Source organism: Carettochelys insculpta, chromosome 2 (genome assembly GCF_033958435.1).
Source record: "Carettochelys insculpta isolate YL-2023 chromosome 2, ASM3395843v1, whole genome shotgun sequence".
In the NCBI taxonomy this organism is placed as follows: Eukaryota; Metazoa; Chordata; order Testudines; family Carettochelyidae; genus Carettochelys; species Carettochelys insculpta.
In genome coordinates, this window is record NC_134138.1 from 247,629,651 (window position 1) to 247,654,740 (window position 25,090).

At 41.5% G+C, this 25,090-nt stretch overlaps 1 protein-coding gene across 2 annotated transcripts in view; it reads left to right on the forward strand.

The window, feature by feature from the left end:
- The window catches only part of YME1L1 (YME1 like 1 ATPase), a 49,132-nt gene that overhangs the window by 15,120 nt on the left and 8,922 nt on the right, over positions 1–25,090 (forward strand). For both annotated transcript variants that reach the window (XM_074984908.1, XM_074984909.1), the window contains exons 8-15: positions 1,390–1,472; positions 3,288–3,378; positions 7,146–7,298; positions 12,285–12,417; positions 19,722–19,784; positions 20,361–20,473; positions 21,003–21,158; positions 22,448–22,599. In XM_074984908.1, the coding sequence (XP_074841009.1) occupies positions 1,390–1,472; positions 3,288–3,378; positions 7,146–7,298; positions 12,285–12,417; positions 19,722–19,784; positions 20,361–20,473; positions 21,003–21,158; positions 22,448–22,599 (944 nt within the window). The remainder of the gene's footprint in view (positions 1–1,389; positions 1,473–3,287; positions 3,379–7,145; positions 7,299–12,284; positions 12,418–19,721; positions 19,785–20,360; positions 20,474–21,002; positions 21,159–22,447; positions 22,600–25,090) is intronic.

The following is a 25,090-nucleotide window of genomic DNA, read 5'->3' on the forward strand; positions in this document are numbered from 1 at the left end:
GTTGTTTGGTGACTCTTATGAGCAAATAAAATGAAATTCAGTAAAGACAAATGCAAAGTACTGCACTTAGTGAGGAACTGTCAGTTTCACACATACAAAATGGGAAGGGACACCCTTGGAAGGAATACTGCTGTAAGGGATCTACGGGTCATAGTGGACCACTGAGTGTGAGTCAACAGTGTGACACTGGTGCAAAAAACCCAATCATGATTCTGGGATGCATTAACAGGAGTGTTGTGAGCAAGACATAAGAAGTGATTCTTGAGCTCTACTTTGCATTGATTGGGCCTCAACTCAAGTAGTGTGTCCAGTTCTGAGCCCCACATTTTAGGAAAGATGTTGAGAAATTGGAAAGGGTCCAGAGGAGAGCAGCTAAAATGATTAATGTTCTAGAAAATATGACCAATGAAAGAAGATTAAATAACTGGGTTTGTTTAAATTGAAAAAGAGAAGGCTGAGAGAGGACATGGTAGCAGCTTTCAAGTACCTAAAAGAATGTTACAAGGAGGAGGGTGAAAAATTATTCTCCTTAGCCTCTGAAAATAGTACAAGAAGCAATGGACTTAAATGGCAGCAAGAAAGGCTTAGATTGTACATTAGGAAAAAAAATTCCTAAGCGTGATAGTGGTTAAATAGTGGAATAAATTGCCTACAGTGGCTGTAGAATTTCCATCATTGGAAATATTTAAGAACATCTTAGATAAATATTCAACAGGGATAATACAGATGGTCCTGCGGTGAGGACAGGGAACTTGAGGTCCCTTCCAATTGTAGAATTCTGGGATTCTCTCATCTCTGCTAGCGTCTAGTGGCTAGGTGCTTATGTTGCCAAAAGCACTATCGTAAATTTGTACTTGTTGACTATCTCATCTGAATGGTCAAAGTCTGAATGTGTCAATTTTGGACCATAGTTCCATGCTTAGGAGTGGTCACGCTGGAACACAGGTGAGATTCATTTTTGTTTTGAGGCACCATGGGGAAGTGTTTATGGCTACCTGTGTCTTTGTGTATATAGGTACATTTAAAGAGCTATTTTAAAAAGAGTTACATTTTAAGAGCTATTTTGAAAAGACAGGATTTCCTCCCGAGTAATGGAGGAATGCTCTCTAAAATGAACCAAAAAACAGTTGGTTAAGCTCTCATAATGACTGAACTGACTTCATATTAAATATTCACATTAAATATATGTGGATAAAACCTAAACCTTCTACAAAATGAAGCCGCTATTAAAATTATTGTAGCTGGATGGTTGAAATTGAAATATTGCTTTTAAGAAAAGGTGTGGATGAGACAAAGTACTACAAGAGGTTAATTTTCTGGAAATTAAATGGCATTTTGTAAACATAAACTGAAATACCCCTTATTCCTCTCCTTCTGATTTGCCTATAGTACGCTTTCGGACAACATCTGGGCTTGATGCAGCAGTTGATCCTATTCAGATGAAAAATGTCACCTTTGAACATGTTAAAGGGGTAAGTTCAAAATTAGCTTTGTGTGAATTATTTATCATCAAACTGTGAACTTGAAAAATTGTGGTTTATGCTGTTTTCTACAAGTGGTGAAACCTTGTTTTTACAAGACTGGTTATAGAATGATAAAATTAGGTTTGCATTGTGGATGAATGATAAACCTAGAAAAGAAGGGAAGTAAAGACCAGCATAGCATTTTCAATTTGTTGTACAGTTACTAGAGAGGCAGCAAGGTTTTAGAGAGGCCAGATAAGTGGCTGCCAACTAATTTTTGTATTCTATAAGTAGAATGGGTTTGGTGGAAAGAGGATGAGGAAGTCCAGGAAATGTGTTCTGCGGCTGGAATAGATTATTTCACAAACTAACTTTCACAAACTGTAGTAAGTGTATTATTGTTTAATCCTGTGGTGAATAACGTCTTCATCCACAAGCTACAAGTATCGCCAGAAGATATCCGTGAATGCTTAAGGACAGCATAGTTTCTGCTCGCTGAAGGCTACTCTAAGGCCAGGTCTACACTGCACCTGAAAGTTGATTTCGTATACTCAGTTCTAGCTACAGCAATTGTATAGCTAGAATCAACGTACCGGAAAGCAACTTTTGTGACTGCCTTCACCAAGGAAGGTCAACAGGAGTGTTGACTGCTGACCCCAGACAGATTGATTTTGTGCATTTTTATCAGACATGAAGAGTAGAACTCCACAAAACTGACCCTGAGCAGGTCAAGACTGGTCTATGCTTCTGTGAAGACTGAATGCCAAGAAGTCAGAATCAGAACGCCTTGGTTTCTGAAAATCTGACTGCTTAATAGGGAGCAGTTTGAATGGCTATTTAGCTGCGCTCTAAATTTCTGTTGCATCTGTACTGTAATTTTTGATTTATCCGAAACAAATAGCTGAGAGTCTCATGAGAGAAAACTTTGGCATTAACTTCAGTAATAGTCTGCTTTGTCATTGGATTTGGTAGTTTTTATTTTTTTTCTGTGATGAGAACTGTACACATTGTGTCTCCCTGGTTCAGCACCCTTGGGACTTGTGCTGTCTCAAATGAAGGATTTTGCCAGACCAGGGGAAGTCAGCTCCCCTCTGCACCATTAGCCACCAGCCTAGGCCACTAGGCTCAACTGTGGATCCAGCAGGGCTCCTGGCCTCTGTTCCACCAGCCACCAGCCCTACTTGGAGCTCCTGGTTGCAACTTCCTGTCTCCCTGACCCTGGGCGGTGCTCCTTCCCCAGCCCCTACCACAGCCCTAAGTGAGGCTCCCTCCCTGGGTCCTGCTACTGGCTCCCTAGCCTGGCCATAGCTCACTTCCTTGGCCCTGCCACCAGATCATTGGCCCTAGCTGCTGATGGCCTCCCCAGCTGCTGCTGGGTTTCTCGCCTCCACTGGTTTGGCCAATGCCTCCGGCTTCCTCGCCTTTGCTGGCCAGTCTATGGTTGGCTGGCACTCAGCCACTGGCTTCACAGCTGGACCCTGCTCCCAGCCACCAGGGCTCTCTGGTCCAGCATCAGTGTTCCTTCCACACCACAGATGTTGCTGGACCAGTGTGTGATTTTTTTTTTTTTTTTTTTTTTTTTGAGGTTTGACCTGTATAAAACAGCTTTCTTTTTGAAGCATTGGCAACATGCCATTTAATGCATTCTCCCAATGCATTGTTTTGCTTTAATTTTCTGTGAGCTCTTGTTGCAATCTGAACATATCTGCTCATGTGCCTGGCATAAACTACTTCCACAATTATTTTTGTCCACAGTTATTTGTAACTGTATCAGAATGACTGCAATCTCTTATAACAAGATTCCTGGCATATTTTAATGTGTAGGTGGAAGAAGCTAAGCAGGAACTGCAGGAAGTTGTAGAATTCTTGAAAAACCCACAGAAGTTTACAGTACTGGGAGGTAAACTTCCAAAAGGTAAGAATGCTGTCTGCTTATATAAGTAAGGTGAAGCCTTGAATGTCTGAGTCGTCATGAAGCAGTGGAGACAGTTGAGAACCTTTTGCTCAGAATATTACTAGATTCAGTCATTACTTGGCTTTGCTTTCTATCATCATCTAGTTGTTAAGTTCTCAGGCACTTTGACTTCTTAAATGACATCGGCATGGTGTTAACAGCTACAATTTATTCTGTGCCAAGAGTTGTAGCCTCTTGTGATATGAGAGGTAACTTGGGGGCGGGGTGTTAAGTAGTAAAAATTGACACTTAGTATTGTAGACGTGTTTTGCTTGTGTGCTTATTGAGTCTTAAATATGTGGTATGCTTAAAGCTTAAAACCCACCTGAGCTAATACAAGAATGTTGGTATGTTTAAAAAAAGAATTGTTTATGCTCTTCTAGCTTGAAAAGGGCTTAGCTACTTTTACTAAAACTCCCCCAGAGCTGTCTTGTCTTGTCTCAGCCCAAATGTGAGAAATGAGAAACTTGGGAGGGGAAGGGAAAAAACAAACAAACACTGATTGAGGAAATTACTGGGCTAGAATGGAATGGTAATTTTCATCCTAAAAACTAGTCTCTTCCTAAACTGAACAGTTTTTGGAAGTGACTTACTGCTTATTTCTGTGAACAGAAGGAGAAATTGGTTTAGAAAACTTTATATGGACACAGTGGTTGCCACTATGTCTGTAAGTATGATTAATACTTGATGTATCTTGTCTTGTTAGACTGATACCAAATCTCAGTGGTGTGAAATGGGCTTGCATGTCTATTATACCACTCAAACTATTTTCAGGAAAAGTTTAGAAGGACTCATAACTGAAACTCACTTTCAACAGTTGTTCAGTCATCTAATATACACTAGTTTTTAAGTTTTATGGAACTCTGCCATGAAGCCTCTAGGGGTTCCAACCCTGGATAAAGCAGGAGGATTGGTCACATGAGTGTCAGTGCTCTGATTATAAAACAACAATACAAATGAAATCTGATGCCAGTGCGTCTAACCGATAAAAGATGCCATCTCAGATGTTGCCTGGATAAACAAGGTCTATGACACCAGTCCAGTGATTTGGATTGGATTGATAAGTTAGCCACTGAAAGAAAATTACAACTAGTGCATATACTGTCAGTTGGAACATGGAATGTCCAAATGCTGTGGGCAACTGGAAAGTTAGAGCTGCTTTGAAAGGAGAGAGAGGTACCGATGCAATATACTTGGACTGCGGAGATACGTTGGATGGCATTGGGAGAGATGTGTGGTTGCGAAGTCATTTGGTCAGGGAACAAAATGAAACTCTGTAATATAGTACAGAAAGAAGGGAAGGCACCTAAGAAATGGATAAGATTCTTGCTAGTGGCAATACACAAGAAAGGAAGCGCACTGGAGTGCAAGAACTACTGAACAGTTGCCCTGACAAGTCATCTAGGCAAAGTGCTGATGATGACACCGACAGAGATCACAGATAGAAGAACATCTAGTGGATGAGCAAGCGGGGTTCAGGAAAGATAGAAATACCATACAGCAGAGAGTTGGGAAGTTGGTTTAGAATGAGTACAGACAAGTATCAGACAAGGAGATCTGATATTGCCGAGTATCTTCATCATATTCCTAGAGAGAATGATGGACTAGATCAAGGAAGACGTAGAAGGGATATTGGTGCTTGGAATGAGAATTAGCAACTTGAGGTTCATGCATGATATAGTTATTGTTGAGGAAGATGACGAGAATGTAGTAAGAATCGTGCAGGTGCTAAATGAGGAAGGAAAACGGAACATACTGATTATGAACATGGATAAAATGAAAACAATGGTATTTGGAAAGAAGGAAATAGGAACGAAGATCAGTGTAGAAGGGATTGAACTAGAAAACATAAAGAAATTCATGTATCTGGGGAACAACATGACATATGGTCTAGATTATAAGAAGGAAATAGTGACTAGAATAATGAAAGCAAGAGCGTGTTTGAAGGTGATGGGTAAGATCCAGAAAAGCAAAGCGATTAGCTTAGGAACAAATTTGAGTGTCTTGAAAATGTGCATATTCAGCAGCATGTTTTACAGATGTGAAACCTGAGTGATAACGAAAGATTTGAAGAGAAGGATATTGGCATTTGTGTGGAATTACTATAGAAAGATCCTGAGAATAGGATGGGTGCAGAAGGTCACCAACAAGGAATTATATAGGAAGGTACAGCCGAAAGAGAACCTACTGCAGGAGGTTATACAACGGAAGCTACAGTGAATCAGGCATATCTGCAGAATGAACGACTAATGAAAAATCAAGACCCTGGTGTTCAGCATAATGGACAGCTCGAATAGGCGAGGCAGACCCTAAGAAACTAAGTAGCTACAGAAAGTAAGCTATTCCGCACTAGATAGGTAACGATGGAAGGAAATAGTGAGGGAGGTGTTGAACACCAACTATGTACATCAGTATGGAGATGATGTGATACATCTTCATGTTGGTGACATTACAAAATTAATATGTCAGGAAGGGGGCTAAGAGAGCTGTGGCAGAGAGCTGGGATGCAGGAGTGCAGAGGCTCCGGCTCGAGGTGCAGGCATGAGGAGTTTGGGCAACAGGAGGGAGTCCCCAAGTTTGTGGAAGGATTCTGGGTTGGCAGTTATGGTGCGGGGGTGGGGAGAAGGATACAGACTCTGAGCTGGGGTTTGGGCACTTTGCGTGGAGATGGGGATGAGAGCTGTGGGGTACAGACTGTCCTCAGGGTGATGAGAGCTCAAAATGAGGCACAAGGGATTGGAGCTTGGGCTTATGGGTGGCTCCCTGCTGGGGCTGATGGGGAGGGCTCCCCTCTGCTGGCCCTGGCAGCTTCAGGGCTTGAGGAGAGAGATCTCTCTCAACTGCAACGCTGAGGCCCTGCACAGGCTTAATGGAAAGCTGTGCTGCTGCACCACTTAGGGGGAATTTTGTCTTATTGACGCATTCTACTTTATGCAGATCATTTTGTTGGTCATATTCATAACTTAAGAAATCACGGCACCATGACACAAGCTACATCATAGATTGTGACAAACCTGGTAAATCTCACATGTAAGAAAAGGAAACATTGTTGAGGAACTCTAACATAACTAGGGAAAACTGGACTTTTCAAGAAGTAGAAACTGGTAGAATTTCAATATAGGCCGAACCTCTCTAGTCCAGCCCTCTCTCATCCTGCAGCATCTGGCATGAGTTTAGATGGTCATATGAGCACTTATCACGGGTGTGGCCAAGTTTCCCACAGTCCCATAAAGCTTGTTTACAGCCATTGGTCCTGTCTGTCAGTGTTCTGTGCGGTTGTTTAGCTGTGATTTACCCTTAAATGGCTTCTGAGAGCCCAGTAACCAGTGGAAGTGTTAGTAATGCTGCTAGACAACATTGACCTCCCATGGCTCAGCAAATTCTCTTGTTCAGTGCTGATCAGGTGCTGAACTAGAGAGGTTCAGCATGTAGTAATTAGTGTATGTGGTTGTGCCTAGATTTCTGATATATATTTTTTTTTTGGCAGTAAGCTTTTTAAATTTAGAGATCTTCTGTTTCTGTGCTTCACATATGGATCAAAGGATATATAGATCTGTGAATCTAAGTCCTGCTATGTGGCAACCATGTTGAGATATTGGTTGAGCACTATTTGAAATTGAGTATTAAGATGTCATTGAAGCTATTTGTATATTTTTAAAAATTTTGGAAGCTATGAGAGCTACTGTATAACAGTTTGTTTATGGTATTGTATATCTATCTTCTGTCAGGTATTTTGTTAGTTGGACCACCAGGTACAGGCAAGACTCTTCTTGCCCGAGCTGTGGCTGGTGAAGCTGACGTGCCATTCTATTACGCATCTGGGTCAGAGTTTGATGAGATGTTCGTTGGTGTTGGAGCAAGTCGTATCCGAAATCTGTTTAGTAAGTTCGTTTCTCAGTTCAGTTATTTTTCTGTTCCTTTAACACTTGAAGTTGGGCGTTAGCTGGTGCTATTTAAGTGTCAGAAGGACAAATGTTATTGCATAAAGTACTGTCTGCTTGAAGTGTTACCTGAAATTGAGGCATCTCACAGCCATTCAGTGAGAGAGAGGAGCGGGGAGATGTAACAGTCTTTTTAGACATACAGATCACTGCTGCATCTACAACACTCTGCCCCTTGATGGATGATCATTACAGTAGTTGTTGTAGGGCGCAGGTGATCTGTTTACAAACAGTTGTAACAATGTGAATGTAACTAAAATCATTATATTTGAACTAAGCTCAAATATAATATCAAAATACAAATGCAAATCATTACTATCATAATTAGCAATACAATAAAATTGTTGCAGTCTTAATCATTGAGAAGATAATAAATCATTACAATCATAATAATTGGGAATACAATAAAACCATCACAATAATTGGGCACATCAACGAATGGAGGCCAAGTTCAGTACTGCACTAGCTACCAAATGCTAAAAGGTCAGAACTGCCTCAGGTACATCTAACAAGTAAGGTTTGTAGGGGTCCTGGTTGGTATGCAAGGGCAGACTGATTCAGAAGATATAGAGCATCATGGGGTTTAGTGGAGCAGCTGGTACATAAACTGATATCTAGTTGCTACAGTGTTTGAGTCCTGTGCTATTAACAGTTCTTGAGGGATCTTTAGGGGGAAGAAACACCCATCATGTGGATAGAATACCCACAGGGGTGTTTGCGATGGTTCATGTTGATTGCTGCTGAACAAGTGCTAGTACCTGTACCCAGTGTTCCGATCAGGAAGCTGAAAGATAGAAGAAGCTCAGAAACAACTTAGCAGAGTGTTCCCACTACAGCAGACCCTGCTCCCTTGAGTTGTTTGCAGTGTACCCATTTCCCTTCCAGTGTTTAATGTATCATATACACTGTTGCCTCTGCCCCGTTCACCACAGTATAGGGTCCCTCCCACTTCACCTGCAGAGGATGAGTGGTGAATTTACAATATGTTACGTGAATCCCACTATCCCATGAGCCCATGGTTCTACTTGTGACCACCCCATGTCCATTTGACTGCAGCCTTACTCATGGCCTCCTTAAGCGGCCAGCCCATCTGACCCAATTTGCACACGCTCGGGGAGGAGGAAGGGTGAAAGCGAAACTGCTGTACAGTATCTACCAGTGCCATGCAGGGGTACGTGTCATACCTACCTGCATTTTGACTACTAGACACCCCCTTCCAATGGGGGGCAGGGTGGCTACCCATCTCCATCTGTTCTCTGGGCACCCATCCTCTTGTGGGCTCCTCTAGGAAGCTTGCTTTGGCCAGTCCCAGCTGGTTGGCACTGCTCCTGATGGGGCTGGGACACCCTCCTGTTCCCCTGTAGGAAGGGATATCCCCAACTGCACTCACTGAAGCATCAGGTCCTCAGTGAGCTTTTCATGCCAGTTATCCATATCTTCCCCTTTTTTCAGCAGGGCCCGCCAGAGGTTATTCCACAGGCAGGGCGGTCCCCTGCGGTTTCCATACTGAGTGTGTGGCTTCCCAGGGTTTCTGTGGTCCACTGCTGCCACCTTAGAAGCCTTGCCCAATGGTGGATGTGGCACAGGCATCCACTAAGGCTTCCTCATCTGTAGGTTCCCTGGGTCTCCACCTCTCAATCGCCTGCTGTACGTGGACTTGGAGACACTGCACAATCAGCCTCAATTCTTCCGGAGCCAGGGCTATTTGGGCGATTGGTCATGGGTACTTGCCCTCCCGCTGTCGCACCACACTCCACCACACAAGTATGCCAGAAGAATCATTCCCTCTCTCAACCAAATGGGATCCTCACCAGGTACAGCAGCTGCCGAGACAAATTCTTCCAGCAATGTGCGTGGCCCCATAGCAGGCGCCATCCCTGCCAACATATCAAAGATACTGTTAGGTGTGGCATGACGGGCTTGCTGCTGAGCCACTCCTGCTAAATCTCCCGACCAAGACATGGCGTTTAACACCTGTTGGGTCTCAGCTAGGTTCATTCCCTGATCCAAACCCAGGGTCATCATACCCCAAGCCCATCTGCTGAACCCAGAGTATAAGGGTCTTTGCTAACTCTGTTGCTTGTGCAGGGTCCAAGTCGGTCTCTACCATAGTGTGTCCAGTACTTGGGGCTGCCCTACCCCCATGGGTGCAGGTCTGTAGTTTCAGGCCACCTTCCGGACCACTGCAACACAGTGTCTAGGGTCCAACCATCTGAGGTCTGGATCTGGGGGACCCGGGTCATGCCAAATATACCCATCCCAATCATCATCATGGTCCAGCAGCCCCCAGGGGCTTTCACCCCAACAGCAGCAACCCAGACTGAATGAGGCCCCTGGACCTCCATTCTCCTGGGTGGACCCCTTCTAAGACCAGATCCTTCAGGCAGGTAACCACCTGACTCAGGGCGGCATTCTCTACCTCCACCTGCTCCAGCTCCTCCTCTGCTCCCACAATCTGTTCTGTGGCTACCAAAAGGGAGGATGTTTAGAGTCTGTGCCTTCCACATATCCCATTCCTCCTCCAACTCTTTGCATTGATCCTGGAGTGAATCTGTTTCAGCGGCCAGCTGACTTTTTGCCACCTGCCATTGCCACACTGCTGATCACAGCAGTCAGGTGGCTGCACAATCCAGTCCTACCTTATCAGGACCATATATAAGTGCATATTTATCCAAAGTGAGCTCTAGTTTGGGAATTGTACTCCCAGGTGGTACCGCCCCGGCATCCAGGTGTCTGTCCCTTTCTTTTGGAGGCATCCTAACACCACCTCAGGTGGTGGCTCTAGTTCCCAAGGGGGAGTGTTCTGTCACTCAGGCTACTTCACCTTTCCCTTGCCACACAGGCGTGCTTGGCATTGGCATCCTGCTAGCCTATCCCTTTGCACAGGCCCAAGCTGGCCCCATTCAATAGACCACTAGGGGGCACCAGTGGATTATAACTTAAACTCTTTCCCTACACTGGCATTCAGCAGCAGCATCCTTTTCTCCCTGCAGTGAGTTGAGCTAGACCCTCTCAAGAAACTACCAGGAGGCACCAGGGGATCCTTACTCCTGGGTCAAATCCTCCCTTAAGCTGCCCACATTCTGCAACAGTGGTGTTACCCAAAATTGGGCCAAAGTTTAGCCAAAGACTGCTAAACTCAGGGAGGACTAATAAACCACCAGAGTTTGTCAGAAAGCAGCATGTTTATTACACTGATAATTAAGCTCAAGAAAGGTGGATGGGGGCACATACTCATGCTCCCAGAACAGACACAGCAATAGAGATTTTGGGGCTCTGCGAGGTAACTTTCCCACAGCACAGTGATGGATGGTGCAATGGTGGCAGATCTTCCTGAGGCATGATGGAATGCGATGTGGCAGACCACTGGCCAGGCACTTTGGGTGAAAGGCCTTCCTGGGAGGTGCAGTCTTGTGAGCATGCTCTCGAGCACCTGGCTCCTTCCCCTTTTAAGGACCTGCTCATTCTCGTCTGTGGCTAGAGGAGACTTGGCCATGTCTGGTTGGTCACACCCCCTCCTCCAGCAGTGTCCATGTACAGGGCATGTGATTGTCACCTGATCAGAGTCCCAGGTGCCTTTTCTACCTGAGCGCTCTTCTAATCTTCCAGCTCTTCAGACAGGCCATTCATCTCCACAAACATTTCAGCGGGGTTGGAGAGAGAGGAGCCATCTCACAGGCATTCAGTGAGAGAGAGGAAGGGGGGAGGTATAACAGGCTTTTTAGATATACAGATAACTGTGGCTCCTACAATAAGAAGTAGCAGTGTCTTATGGCAACCAACACATTTCCACTCTGGGCCAATTTTCCAAGGCTAGCAGGCCCCATGAGTAGCTACTAGCTGCAAAAACTTACTATTCTTAATTATCAACATTAATTTAAACTATTTTCATATGTAGAAATATGTCTTGGTAAGTTATTCAGTATTCCAGTCTTTCATAGACACCGTCCACTTAAAATCATAGTTCTGACTGGAATAGCATTTAGCTGCTGTTTGTCGTAAATAGGTCCTGCCACTACTAAATGTAATGAGTAAACTCTGTCTGTTACAGAGGTTGCGAATTCCATGGTTTCTACAGGAGCCAGTGTAGCTGACCCCCCAGGCCATTCAAGCACCCCCGGGGTGCCTCCTTTCTCCCATGAGCATTTCCCACCCTGATTTTGTCAGGGGTATTTTTGTAAAGGTCCTAGATAGGGCATGAATTTTAGTTTATTGCCTGTGACCTGTCCAGGACTTTTACAAAATACTCATGACTAAGTGTAGTTAGTAATAAGTAAGGAAGAACTTTTTTTTATTTTGAATATAAATAAAATAAAAATAAGATGAACTAGGAAAATTGGTAAGGCAAAAAGTCAATATTTGGCCTTACCTTGACAGTTGTCACTTTACTGTAATCACCCTCCAATCTGTAGATACAAAGTTTTCCTGAACAGATGTTATTTAAGAGGAAAATAAAGTGAGCCTAAGATGCTAAGTGTGTACACACCTGTTTGTGGTCTCAATTTTTGATTATTGGGGAGTTTTCTAAGGTCACAACTGTTGCTTTTGAGTGGACAGTTAATCAATAACTGGCATTTTTAAGGCAAAGCCTTTGCTATGAGACAGTTTATAATACAGTAGACCAGGTTTAAGTTCCACAAACTTGACAATGTCTCCTGTGTTAATGAGTCACAATTTATATCTATTTATACTGAACAAATATATTTTTGTGTGTGTGTTTGATCTAAAACATAGATTTCTTAATTCTTGGTGACTTTTTCCCCAAACAAGTGTAATCCTGGTGATAGATGGCAAAAATTCTGACTTCTGAAAAGTGGAATAATAGAACACAATAATAGAATTCCAAAGTAATAGGGAGAAAAGTTGGATATAGTTTGTATCTATGAAATATGTGGATTTCAAATGTTCTGAATCTATTTTTGTTAGGGGAAGCAAAAGCAAATGCTCCTTGTGTTATATTTATTGATGAGTTGGATTCTGTGGGTGGAAAGAGAATTGAGTCTCCAATGCATCCCTACTCAAGACAGACCATCAATCAACTTCTTGCTGAAATGGATGGGTAAGTATGTTTTTGTTTTATGGTGAATGAACCTTTCTCTGTACTGATATTTTTAAAACCCGGTGGCTATGTCAACACTACAGAGATCTTTCAAAAGAAACCTTTCTGGAAGACCTATTCTGAAAGACCCTCTTTTGAAAGAGTGTGTCCACACACAAAAGAGTGGATCAAAAGACTGATCTTTTCTTTCGAAAGAGAGTGTCCACGCAGCCACTGCTCTTTTGAAAGAAAGGGCCTGGGATCGAAAAATGAGGCCCCATAAGGACTGCTCGTTCGGGGAGGACAAAAGGGCCTGCAGAATGTCTACACCTTTTCTTTTGAAAGGGGGAGGGAAAGGAAGAGAGATTTTGAAAGGAGCGCCACATTCTTTCGATTTACTTTTGAAAGCACACTTTTTGTGTGCAGACGCTCTGTGGGATCTTTTGAAAGAGCCGCGTTCTTTTGAAAGAACTTGCTAGTGTAGATGCAGCTGGAATGAATATAAAGATACTAAATTAAGACTGATCTTCAAAATTGAGATATGATTAAAGGCTGTGCAATTTAAATACTACATATAACCAATTTCATCACCATTTTATACGAGCAAGAGCAGTAAAACTGATCTTGGTGGCAGAAATCATATGAGGAGGCCAGACTGCAGTAGCCAAGCAGATGAAGTTTCACTTATTTTGGGGGCAGGAGTCCGGATGAGATTCTTGGAGGAGATGCTAGCTTTAAAAAGAGTGAGAGAAAGATGGCAGAGTTGGGGGCGGGGAGCAGAAATCTGAATTAGCACATTAGCTGGTTTAATTCATGGAGATCCTCAGCAGGAATTAAAGGTACCAGTTGAAAGCCTTAGGAAAAATAGTGATAGAAATGCTGCTTCTCCTTTTCAGGGCTGAATAACCCTTCCCCTTTAGTCCCACAGTGTAGTGGCTTAGTAAATGCTGAAAGGGCTACGTGCACCAGCTTTCCTTAACTTTTGTCGTATTCCTCTGATTCAAGCAGATGCATTTGGCTGGTGTTCTCAGTGGGATACAGATCAGGAGAACTAGAACGGTATTTTTAGGGTTTAAACCAAATAAAAGGGTGGGTAGATTTAAATCAAGGTAGTTTAAATCACCATGAGAAAAATCATTGATTTAAAGTAAGTTCCCCACTGATACTACTTCATATTTCTTAGTAAATGGTGCAAGTCTCATCACCAAGCCATATTAATTTACAACACAGAACAGCATTTTACATCATCTAGGAGGTGTACTTGGTGAAATTTTTTAGATAACTTGATTTTTTTTTTTTAAATTTAGGAAGGAATGCTCATTACGTGTGTCAAACTGCAGGTGCAGCAGCAGTACATTTGAAATGATAAACTAAGTCACACATACCAACCACGGTAGTACTTATTTTATGAAACTAAGGCTGCTTCTACATATGTCACTTCCTGTCATAGGTGGCATGGTAATATGGAAATTTGAAGCAGGTTAATGAGGTGCTAATGTGCATATTCAGCACCTCATTATCACAATCGCAGCACTGCAAATTTTGGAGTGCAGACTTTGAATTTCAGCTTGACAGTGTAGATGGGGGCAGCTTTGAAATAAGCGCCCCACTTTGACATTCCCTTATTCTGATCTAGTTTTGTGGGAATAAGGGAATGTCGAAGTGGAACGCTTATTTCGAAGCTGTCCCCATCTACACTGTCAATCTGGAATTCGAAGTCTGCACTTAGACATTTGTGCAGCTGCAGTTATGCTAACGAGGTGCTGAATGTTCAGGTTAGAGCCTCATTTGCCTGCTTCGAATTGCCTCTCTACCGTGCCACCTTCAAGGGGAGGTGACATGCTTCGAAGCAGCCTTAATCTTAAATGTTACAATGTTTCACTTTTGCAATTGCAGCATACTGAGTTCCTGGCTAACAGCTGTCCTTTTTTCTAAAATTTTCACATTTTTTTTAACTCCAACAGACAAACTATCGCAATAGTAAATGTGCAGTGTCCTTAAAACTTCTGCAACTAGCTCTCATCTTCCCCTGCTCCCACTGTCATTTTGGTTCGCTGACTGAAACAGAAATGAGTTTTTCTGCTTTTTCAACTCTGTCGATTTCTTTGATTTGTGTGAATAACCCCCGAACAATGGTAATATTCTCTCTGTGCTTGTAGAGGAGGTTACTGATGTCAAGTTGCCTTAGAAACTGAAGGAACTCTGTTTCAAGGTGCCTTACTAGTGAGTTCCACAAATTCACGGGAGTGACTTTGTTCATAACATCAGTAAACACTCTGGTAACTGATTTTGCTGCAGCCTGAAATTTATTATGACTGACATAATTGAGGAGTGATTTTGAGATGCCTATGTCATGGCAGCATTCATCTTCATCTGAAGTTAGGCATCTTACCTTTGTATCTGAGATTAAGAATGTTCACAAGAAAATGAGGTAGATACATAGTGCTTGATCCATTTGCTTCTTTACTGCCTGCAGTTTAGCTTTCTGGTGGGGTATTTTTTCTGTCAGTATCTCCTAAAGTGCCTTCAACATTTTGAAAGCATCAGCAGTGCTGCAGCAATTTCTCTGAAGTTTAAGTCTGTAGATGTAGGCTTCTTTACACTGAGCCTGTGCGCTACATTCTTCCTTAATTCAGCATTAACTACTTTGGCTGAGATACTTTCATCTATTTAATTGTGGTTTTCTTGTCAATGTTTTATGACAATAGGCCAGTTCTTAATAAATCATTCAGAATAATCAACCCCAGAATTTCATTGAACATCTTCAGGGAGACTTAGTTTGGATCCTCGTGCTTTGTTCAGTGAAGCTGAAGCAAAATGGTTGTCATGGAAATATTTTGCAATTTCAACTTTTTTTTTATTCTGGCAGAAGACATATTTAAGTCTTTGACTAAAAGACACTTTAAAGGCACTATCACCACCTATTAAGGAGCAGCATTCTCTTTATTTTTCTAAGTATCTTCTCATCTTTGCCATATTTGTAGAATTATTAATGACATAACTGCACACGTGAGAGTTGAATTTTTCACAGTTTAGTACAGCTTTCACTGTCACTTTTAAGAAGTGTTGTGTGGTCTTTTCTCAGTTTATCTATTGTTTCTGAAAGATATGCAGCCCCATTTCTGTTGTGTCACAGGAACTTATTAGTGAATCATTGTGTACATTGCATTAACCTGGCAATTTTTCCCTTAATATTTCTTTCATACTGTTGAAGTTCCTTCTCATACACTATCTAGCAACCTTTCACCAATGTCAGTTCTACGCAGAGGACTGTAGCCTAGTTGTTAAGGACTCTACCATGTCAACAAAGAGGGAGCCATGCTAGTCTGTATACTATCAAAACAAAAAAGAAGTCAAATAGCACTTTAAAGACTAACAAAATAATTTATTAGGTGAGCATTCATGGGACGGACTCACTTTTTCAGACCAAAGCCAGACCAGAACAGACTCAATATTTACGGCACAGAGAACCAAAAACAGTAATCAAGGAGGACAAATCAGAAAAAAATGATCAAGGTGAGCAACTCAGAGAGTAGAGGGGCAGAAGATTAAGCCAAGTATGCAAATGAGGCTGCTGAACTCTTTCATATTCAAATTTGGCACATTAACACGTGGTTTGAAGTGAAATTGGAATTTTCTGGGTCACTATAGGGGCTTGTTTGCATACTTGGCTTACTCTAATTCTTGACCCTCTCCCTTCTGCCTCTCTACTTTCTGATTTGCTCACCTTGATCATTTTTTTTCTGATTTTTTTTTTCCACCTTGATTACTGTTTTTGGTTCTCTGTGCCTTAAATATTGAGTCTGTTCTGGTCTGGCTATGGTCTGAAGAAGTGAGTCTGTCCCACAAAAGCTCACCTAATAAATTATTTTGTTAGTCTTTAATGTGCTATTTGACTGCTTTTTTTTTCTATCCATGGAGGTGGTTTCAGTGGATGATCTCAATCTTTTGCTTGCTACTGGTACTTTGAAATACTTTTAGTTGCAACACTAATGCTAAAAGTACCAACGGATGACTTTAAGGTTGTTTGAGTATAGACAGTAAAATTTGGTCTCCTATGAAAAAATAGGCTCTTGACACAACATTCAAAAATTATTTTGGATAGCTGTTCTTCTCTGTTCTCACACTATTTTCAGTTTATCTTTTATACTTTTTTCAGCAAGAATGCAGATCCAATTTGAAATGACACGAAAGCTAAAATTGGCTGATCTTACAGTGCACTTAAGTTTGGAGTAAGTACCCTTGAACTCAAGGGCACTTTGGTCTTCTGAGCAAACAATAAAGGATGGAATGTCTTTAAGACAGCTGAGTCCTATTGCAGTAAAATAGGAAATGACTTACGGCATCACCATTATGGTTTGTGGCCATGACGTTCCAAAATTAAGTGGCATGTATTATAATATAAAATAAGAATAAAATAATATCCATTGGTAGCTCTAGATTTCTCTTATTGCTGCTTTTTGTACTATATACTTGGGGGATAGCTGATAATTATGGTTTGTTTCATTTGTTAACTAGGTTTAGAATCTAAGTTTAGTTATTTTTTCTAACAACATCCAGCATAGCAAACAGCTTGGGGAATTTTTGTTTAACCACACTTATACTAAAAGGCATAGCAAGAATCTTGAAGAAGGTTGCATTGCAAAGTGAATTATTTAAGTTACTAACCAGTTTTTCCACATTGTTCTTTAATCTTATCCACATCACTTCTTCCCAGTAAGCAGTTTTCCGTTTTGATTTTTTTTTTCTTTCATTCTTGCAAGCAGGCTCTTTATCTCCTTCTTGTACTGCTTACATTTGGCACACTTATCTTTTTTTACCCAGTGAAGGAATTTCTTCAAAATATTCCCAGATATTATCTTTTATTCTTAGAAGCCATGACAGTTATTCTCTGGCAAGAAGTATGAGGAGATATAGAAAGTGTGTGTACTAAATAATGTCCTCCCTTTTTCTTTCGAGTCTACTTCACTATTTCTTTTTACTGTCACCATCCTTTTTTATATACTGTCTCTGTCTTTAATTCAGTGTTTTTAATTACGTTTTCTACCTCACTTAGCCCAGTTTCATCACCACATAAGCACAGAATAACAGACACAGGCAGGATAGAACTCTTGTCTTTGCACATGTGACTTTAGTCTATTGAGAAACAAAAACTGAAAGCCCAGAACTTTAAAGAAGCAAGAGCTGGTAGTTAGGCTGGGAGGATTAGAGACATTAATTCATTTTCAGGAGACTGTGTAACTATAGTAGTAGTAGCATCCTTCAGTCTACGTAGACTATGGATCGCGCCCTTCGTAGTTCCGTTTGGCATCCTCATTTGCAGCGTCGGCTGTGACTGTGAAGCCCCACACGAGAGTGACAGTCCTTGCTGCATCTGTTACATATGTAATGGGTGTCTGGCAGGTCCTTGCTGTGCTTTCTGTGGGCTCACTTCTCCTTTGCTAGCTGTCTGATCCTCAACTCACCCTTCTGAAGGCCCTTGTATAGTTCCTGCCTCCATCTGCTGCGATCGTCTGCCAGCTCCTCCCAGCTGTCTGGCTTGATGTCTACTTCCCTGAGGTCTCTCTTGCAAACATCTTTGTAGCGCAGCTGGGGGTGTCCAGGAGGTCTTTTGCCAGAGGCTAGCTCACCATACAGGATGTCTTTTGGGATCCTTCCATCGTTCATCCTGTGGACTTGGCCAAGCCAGCAGAGCCGCCGCTGCCTGAGGAGGGTGTGCATAGTTGGGATTCCAGCTTGCTCAAGGACGGTAGTGTTGGACACTCTGTTCTTCCACAATATTCCAAGGATGTGCCTGAGGCAGTGCAAGTGGAAGGCGTTCAGCCTCTTTTCCTGGCGGGCGTACAGGGTCCAAGTCTCACTGCCATAAAGGAGGGTGCTGAGGATGCAGGCTCTGTAGACTTGCATTTTGGTGTGGGTGTACAGCTTGATGTTATTCCACACTCTCTCGCTGAGTCTGGACAGAATTGTGAGCGTTTTTGTGATGAGATTGAATTGTAATTGTCATTTCTTTAAATGAGAGAAATGTAGTGTTTAATTTAAAAAAAAAATCAAACTGTTTCAGTAAACCCTCAAAATGAATCATTTCAAGTTGCACTTAACTTGCATTAATGGGAGTTAAGCACAGCTCAAAATCCTTTGACCTCCTCCCCATCCCCCCAACCCCGCAGCCCCATTCCACCTGCACACGGCTCCAGCTCCGGCCGGCCCAGTTCAATCTGCGGCGCACGGCCCTAGTTCAAGCTCCCTGCGGCTCGGCTCACCACGTGAGCACAGCTCCAGCTCACCACCCCCATGTGTGGCTCTGCCTCAACACTCCCACCGTGCCCTGGTTCAGCCACCCTCCCTTGTGCAGCTCCAGCTCAACTCCGCTCCCCTGCAGCCCCAAAGCACCACAAGGCTTAACCATCCTCAAATGTTCCGCCTGCCCCCAGGGACTTACCTTTCAAAAGGAGCTCCAGGTGCTCCTGCTGCTTCCCTGGCTGCAGAATGTGCATTCTGCTGTGGGACAAAAGCTGCTCCCCCCTGCCCCGCGACTTATGCAAAATTTGAGTTATGTGAGGGTGTGTGGGAATGCAACTGTCATGTAAATCAAGGCACTAGCGTAGTATAAAAAATGAGTTTTATCCACCCTGATGATTATCTAAATTTACCCCCCAAATAAACATATTAAACTGACAAGTGCTTATTTACCTACATCTTGTCCTGAAGGATAAGCTAAAAATTTTTTTTCCCCTACTTGGCCTAGGGAACTTGGTTTCATCTTGCCACCTTGACAAGCAGGGCAGGTTTGGAATGTCCTTCATCATTCTTTATGTAAGAGCCTTAACTCAGGGTTAGTACAAAAATACACCTGATGTTTCACATCAGTTCATTCAAGCCATACATCTAACAAAGCTATTTTTATTACTGGTTAAGCCTAAAATACTTCAATTTTCAAAACAGATGCCTGATTTTGGAGTGGAGTGTGTGTTTGTGAAAATATCTCTTTTCTATTAGTTGGACCAATTTTTAAACCCCATTTTAAGAAATAAAGGCACTCTGTCCCTATTGTTCGGTTGATGACCTTCAGAGCTATATGCGCTGGAATGGATAGGTGGATGGAAGGGACATATAAAAAATCATTGTCTTGTTTTGGCAATATTTATGGTTCATATCTCATTGGACTTCACACTCTCACAGGATAATTGACAGCAGCTAGCCTGGAAGATATCCAGAAATAGTAAACTAGCTAAAAAGTAGGCTGCCCTTGTTTAATGTGAAATTTCAAAATGCTTAGGGATCTAACTTTGTAAACTAATGTACTTTTAAAATCTCTTTTCAAGCTTTAAGCCTAATGAAGGAGTTATTATTATTGGTGCAACAAACTTCCCTGAAGCATTAGATAAGTAAGTATAAAATTTACATACCAGTTTCACAAATGTGTATTAAATCTATAGTTCTATATTGATGGGGACTGTCTCTTACTAGATGCAATTGTAATGATCTTCAGATTTTGCAAATGGTGTTAATTTTTTTTTTTCCCCCTCTGGAAAGCTGTAGTGGCTGGCCAATTTTTAATGTTTAAGGGCCGCTAATACAAATGAAATCCATAATATTACCAAAAGTTTTAGTAAGTGTTGTATACATTTGAGTACCTGACCACCATGTTGCTATGCTGCCTTGACAGCTTGGTAAAGAATCACCCCTGAGATGATATGCATTTTAGCAATAATTTTATATAACAATGATGTTACTGCATCTCTTTGATAAATTATGAGAAATGGCATTCTGCAAAAGTTAGTCAGCAATAAACACGTCAGCTGCATCCACAGTGTACAGATAGGTGGAGAGAGATGTGTTCCTGAGAGTCTTCACAAAATGTCTGTTGTTGAGAAAATTAAGTATGTTGCTGTAACACTCTCATAACATCGTTCTTCAAATGTTAAAGCACATTTTATTTATTATTTTTTCCTATCTCTTAGCGCCCTAATACGTCCTGGTCGCTTTGACATGCAAGTTACAGTTCCAAGGCCAGACGTAAGAGGCCGAACAGAAATTCTGAAATGGTACCTTAATAAAATAAAGTATGATCAGTGTAAGTACAAATATTTATCTGCATGGGATGACTTTTTTTTCTGTCAGACTCCCTTGTTCCATCTAATCCAGTGTTTCCCAAACTGAAACCACTAGCATACCCCTTTTGGGATTTCAGCCTTAGCGGTGTACCAATTCTCCCAGTGGTGTCCCAGTGCTTATCTCCTGATTTTTAGTTACTTGTTTTTTGCCAAGTATTCCTTGAAGTGTTGTACATGTACCACACTTTGGGAAACACTAATTCCTAATCCATTATCATGTCAGCAATAGTGACCTGAACCAGATGCTTCAGATGGAGTAAGAAACCCCGCAATAGGACAGTTTGCTCCACATAAAGCTGCCTTGTAATCCACGGTGGTTAGCAGAGTCTAAATCCAGAGGCACGAAAGTTCATATGCTTTCTAAAACTTGTTTATTTTACTGTGATAGCCAGGCATTCTCATTCATATAAATGACTAGCCCCTGCTTTTTCACATCATTAGATAAACAGGAGATAATAGATGGTATTAATCTGTTCTTTTTCCACACAGCTATCGATCCAGAAATAATTGCACGAGGTACAGTAGGATTTTCTGGAGCAGAGCTAGAAAATCTTGTGAACCAAGCTGCATTAAAGGCAGCTGTTGATGGGAAAGATATGGTTACCATGAAGGAACTGGAATTCTCAAAGGACAAAATTCTCATGGGTAGGCTTTTACTTATGCAAAATTAGCCATTTTTAACATGGCGTAGTACTTTGTATTTGAGTGGGTTTATTGCGTTTAGTTATCATTTTCAACTACCTGTTTCTCAGTTAGATAGATGTTTTTAAATTAGTACCTATCATCTACAATGACGTGCCCATTAGAAGGCCTTGAGAAAGATGTTTGCAAATGCAAGCCTAAATGATACTCTAAGGTAATAGTCTGAAGTACACTAATGTTAGCTAGTTAAGTCAAAGTTTGTAGTAGTTGCCGTGGCAATTGAGATACTGACAACAGACAGTCTGTATAATAGCATACTACATGGAGAAATCTAGACTCTTGCCCTAACGCCTACTGGCTTTTGGAGACAGTTAACTAACTCATTGCATTCAACAGGCTTGAGAGTTCAGAAACTCCGAATATAGGACGTTCAGGAGAAGCTAATGTATTTCCAGCCTTCTGCAATAATCTTTCACAAAGTCAAGTAGTGTAGAAAAATGAACAATGGTACTATGTGTAATTTACTCAGCCAGATTATACTAGAGATACTGTTACAAGAATATTTGAACTGAGGCACAGCATGTTCTTGTGACATGACTGTAGATTTGGGGGAGGCAAGGGTTAAGGGAGTGATTAATACGTGTACAAAAGCCTTCTGCTGTTCACTCCAACTTTGGATAGGACTGATCCAACCCAGATGATAGCAGCATGTTAACATGCAATTTAAAACTGATTGGTTGAGGTTTGTTAATTGTGCAAGCTTCTTGCAGCAAGGATGACCTCAGTCAGTGTCTTATATAGTAATGAGCATGCTGTCAGCACTTTAAAAATAAATGGAAAGCAGAGGATCAGTTAAAAGGGGATATGCTCCTTCCTTATAAAGAAGGGAGATGAATTATCCAAAACCTGAAGCAAGATTTGGTTTGGGTTGCATATGGTGAGATAAAACTTAAATGTCTGAATGAAATATTGTTCTGAAAACATTTTCTGATCCATTTATACTTAGTAGACTGAGTGAAATTTTCAAAAGAACTTGTAGCATCAGTTTCACTTCAGTAGGATCAGAGTTAGGTCAGTGCTGAGCCTTTTGGAAAATCCCTCCCAATAACAAATCTAATGATGTTATTTGATTATTGCACAATAATCTTCAAATGTTGGTCTCGTGTGTTTAATAGGACATTAATATTGCTATCGTATTTTGATAGCAGTAACTTGTTTGAACAATAGTCAATTTTATGTACTTGTTATGAAGCTTTATTAATCTGTTCCTTTTCATGTGTTTTTTTTTTAAGGACCTGAACGTAGAAGTGTAGAAATTGATGATAAAAACAAAACAATCACAGCGTATCATGAATCTGGACATGCTATAATTGCATATTATACCAAAGATGCAATGCCCATCAACAAAGCTACAATCATGCCCCGAGGACCAACACTTGGGCATGTGAGTGGTGTATTTTGGAATAAGTCTAACATTTATACTTTTTATCTCTGTACACTGTCAAGGAATTTCCCAACACCATTGTGACATAAAAGGCATGCCATGATGTTGAAAAACTACTGTAATAAACTAATATGCATATTATATAAAAATAAGCTGTTTGAAGAGAACTCTTATCAGTTGCTTTGTTTTGTATTTTTTCCTACAGCTGGGTTAGAGAGACAGAGATTTCTCCTTAGCTTCACATTTGCTAGGCATTAGGAATAGTTAAACAGCTGTAAACAGGAGGGAATATTAAGTTTTCATGTGATTCTGAACTATTACTGGTCCACTTATGTTCTAGAAGAGCCAGAAAATCCCACAAAGCTTAAAAGCAGAGCTGCCTTTTGTAGAAATTTTCTTGCTTCAAGCCAATGCTTTTCCAAAGATATTTTGTCTAAAATATATTGCTGACTCCAGTAATTTACTTGCTCTTTTTAGGACAGACCTTGCCTTGTCAGCATTCTTCTGGACCAGTGCCTAACTGGTACAGAACAAGATAGGTATCAGTTGGTGCCTGCCATAGATCAACCAGATCAGTTCAAGGAACAAGATGACCTACTGCCTTACTCACCTATTTGCGACATGGGAGGGAAAACGGTTGAAACTGGGAGAATGTCATTTTGAGTGCTGTAGACTGGAGGTCTTGTGGTCAATACTAAATCATGCTTAAGTGTTGCAGCCAACAGGGAGGAATTCTATGTTAGGACAAGACCTTACTAAATTCATGGTCCATTTTGGTCAATTTCACAGGTTGACAATTTTAAAAGTTGTAGAATTCATGGTTTCAGAGACTTGTCTGAAATTTCAGTGTTGTCACTATCGGGGCCCTGAGACAATTCTGAAGGCAGCAGTGCACAAGTAAGGGTGTCATGGTATGGTTTTCTGACCCTTCTGCACTGCTGCTGGTGGGACACTGCCTTGAGAGGTAGACACCTGGTTAGCAGCTGCCTTTCTAAAGCTACTCAGTTCCAAAAGTAGCACAGAAGGAACACCATGATCCCACTCCAAATAATGTAATGGCCTCATCACCCCATGACCCTCTTGTGGGTCAGGACCTAGTTTGTGAAATGATTGTGTCCCTGCCCCCCTTCCCACCACCCGTGAAATTTGTATAGTATAGGGCAGCGGTTCTCAAACTTCATTGCCTGTAACTTTTTTCTGAAAAACAAAAATTACTACATGACCCAGGAGGAGGACTGAAGCCTGAGCTCCCACAAGTCCTGCTGTGCTGGATGTCTAGGGGGAAAAGCTGAAGTCTCACCACCTCATGTTAGGGGGCCAAAGTCAAAGCCTGAGGGCCCAAGGAGGTCTCAAGTCTGAGGCCTGACAACCATATTAAAATGAATTTAGACTCGGTCACAAAAGACCAGATTTCATGGTCTGCAGCATATTTTTTGTGGCTGCAAATTTGGTAGCTCTAATATTAATGCAGAAAAGATAAACCACTCAGTAAATGTTGTTCAGTGTGTGAGGGAAAATACAGGTGCTGGAGTTTCTTCATTCTTTCATTCCACTGGTATCTTTAGAGGATGTAAGTCAGAAGTTACTGAGGTTTAGACACTTAAATTAGCAGGTCCAGATAACTTCAGGTCAAAGAGCTTTAAAAGTCTTGGCCTTGAGGTAGTTGGCCCATTAATAAGTTTTGGAACACTATGATGGTTCCAGAAGATGAAAACAAAGTTAGTGGGACAATTTTTAAAAAGGATAAATGAGATGAGGTGGATAATTATAGGTTTCTCAGTTTGACATTGATCCTGAACAAGAGTGTGGAGTGGCTGATGCAGAACTTGATTGATCAAGAATTAAGGGAGTGTAATGTAAATAAAAGTAGATTTATGGAAAATAAAGCCTGTCAATTTGATATCTTTTTTGATGAGATTACACGTTGTATTGGTAAAGGCTGTAATGTTGATGTAACAGTCTTAGATGACTTTAAGGCTTTTGACTTGGTATTGCATGACATCTTGATTTAAAAAAAAAAAATGGGGGGGGGGGGGGGGCACGCTAAAATCAACATGATGGACATTAAATTGGTTAAAAAATGGCCAACTGGGAATAGTCCAGACTATGTCAACATGACACCCTAACCTCGCAATAGATTATTTCGTCATGTGGCACTGTCTAAACGGTGCCACATACTGAAATAAAGTGCTATTTCAAGGCATCCCTTTACTCCACCTACAATGAGGTATACAGGGTTGCGAGAATAGCATGCTTATCTCGAAAATTGTTCCGAGACAATGGGCACATTGCATGGATGTGGGCAGCTATTACAGGATACCTCGTATCCTAAGAAAACACCTGCAGTGTAAGAGAGAGCATCACTGAACAGATGTTTCCAAAGGGAACCTGCCAGTTCTTGTCCCCACACTTATTTTAATGTTTTATCAGTGTGCTGGAGGTTTCAAACAAACAAAACAAACTGTCACTGACAAAGCTTGCAGATAACTCA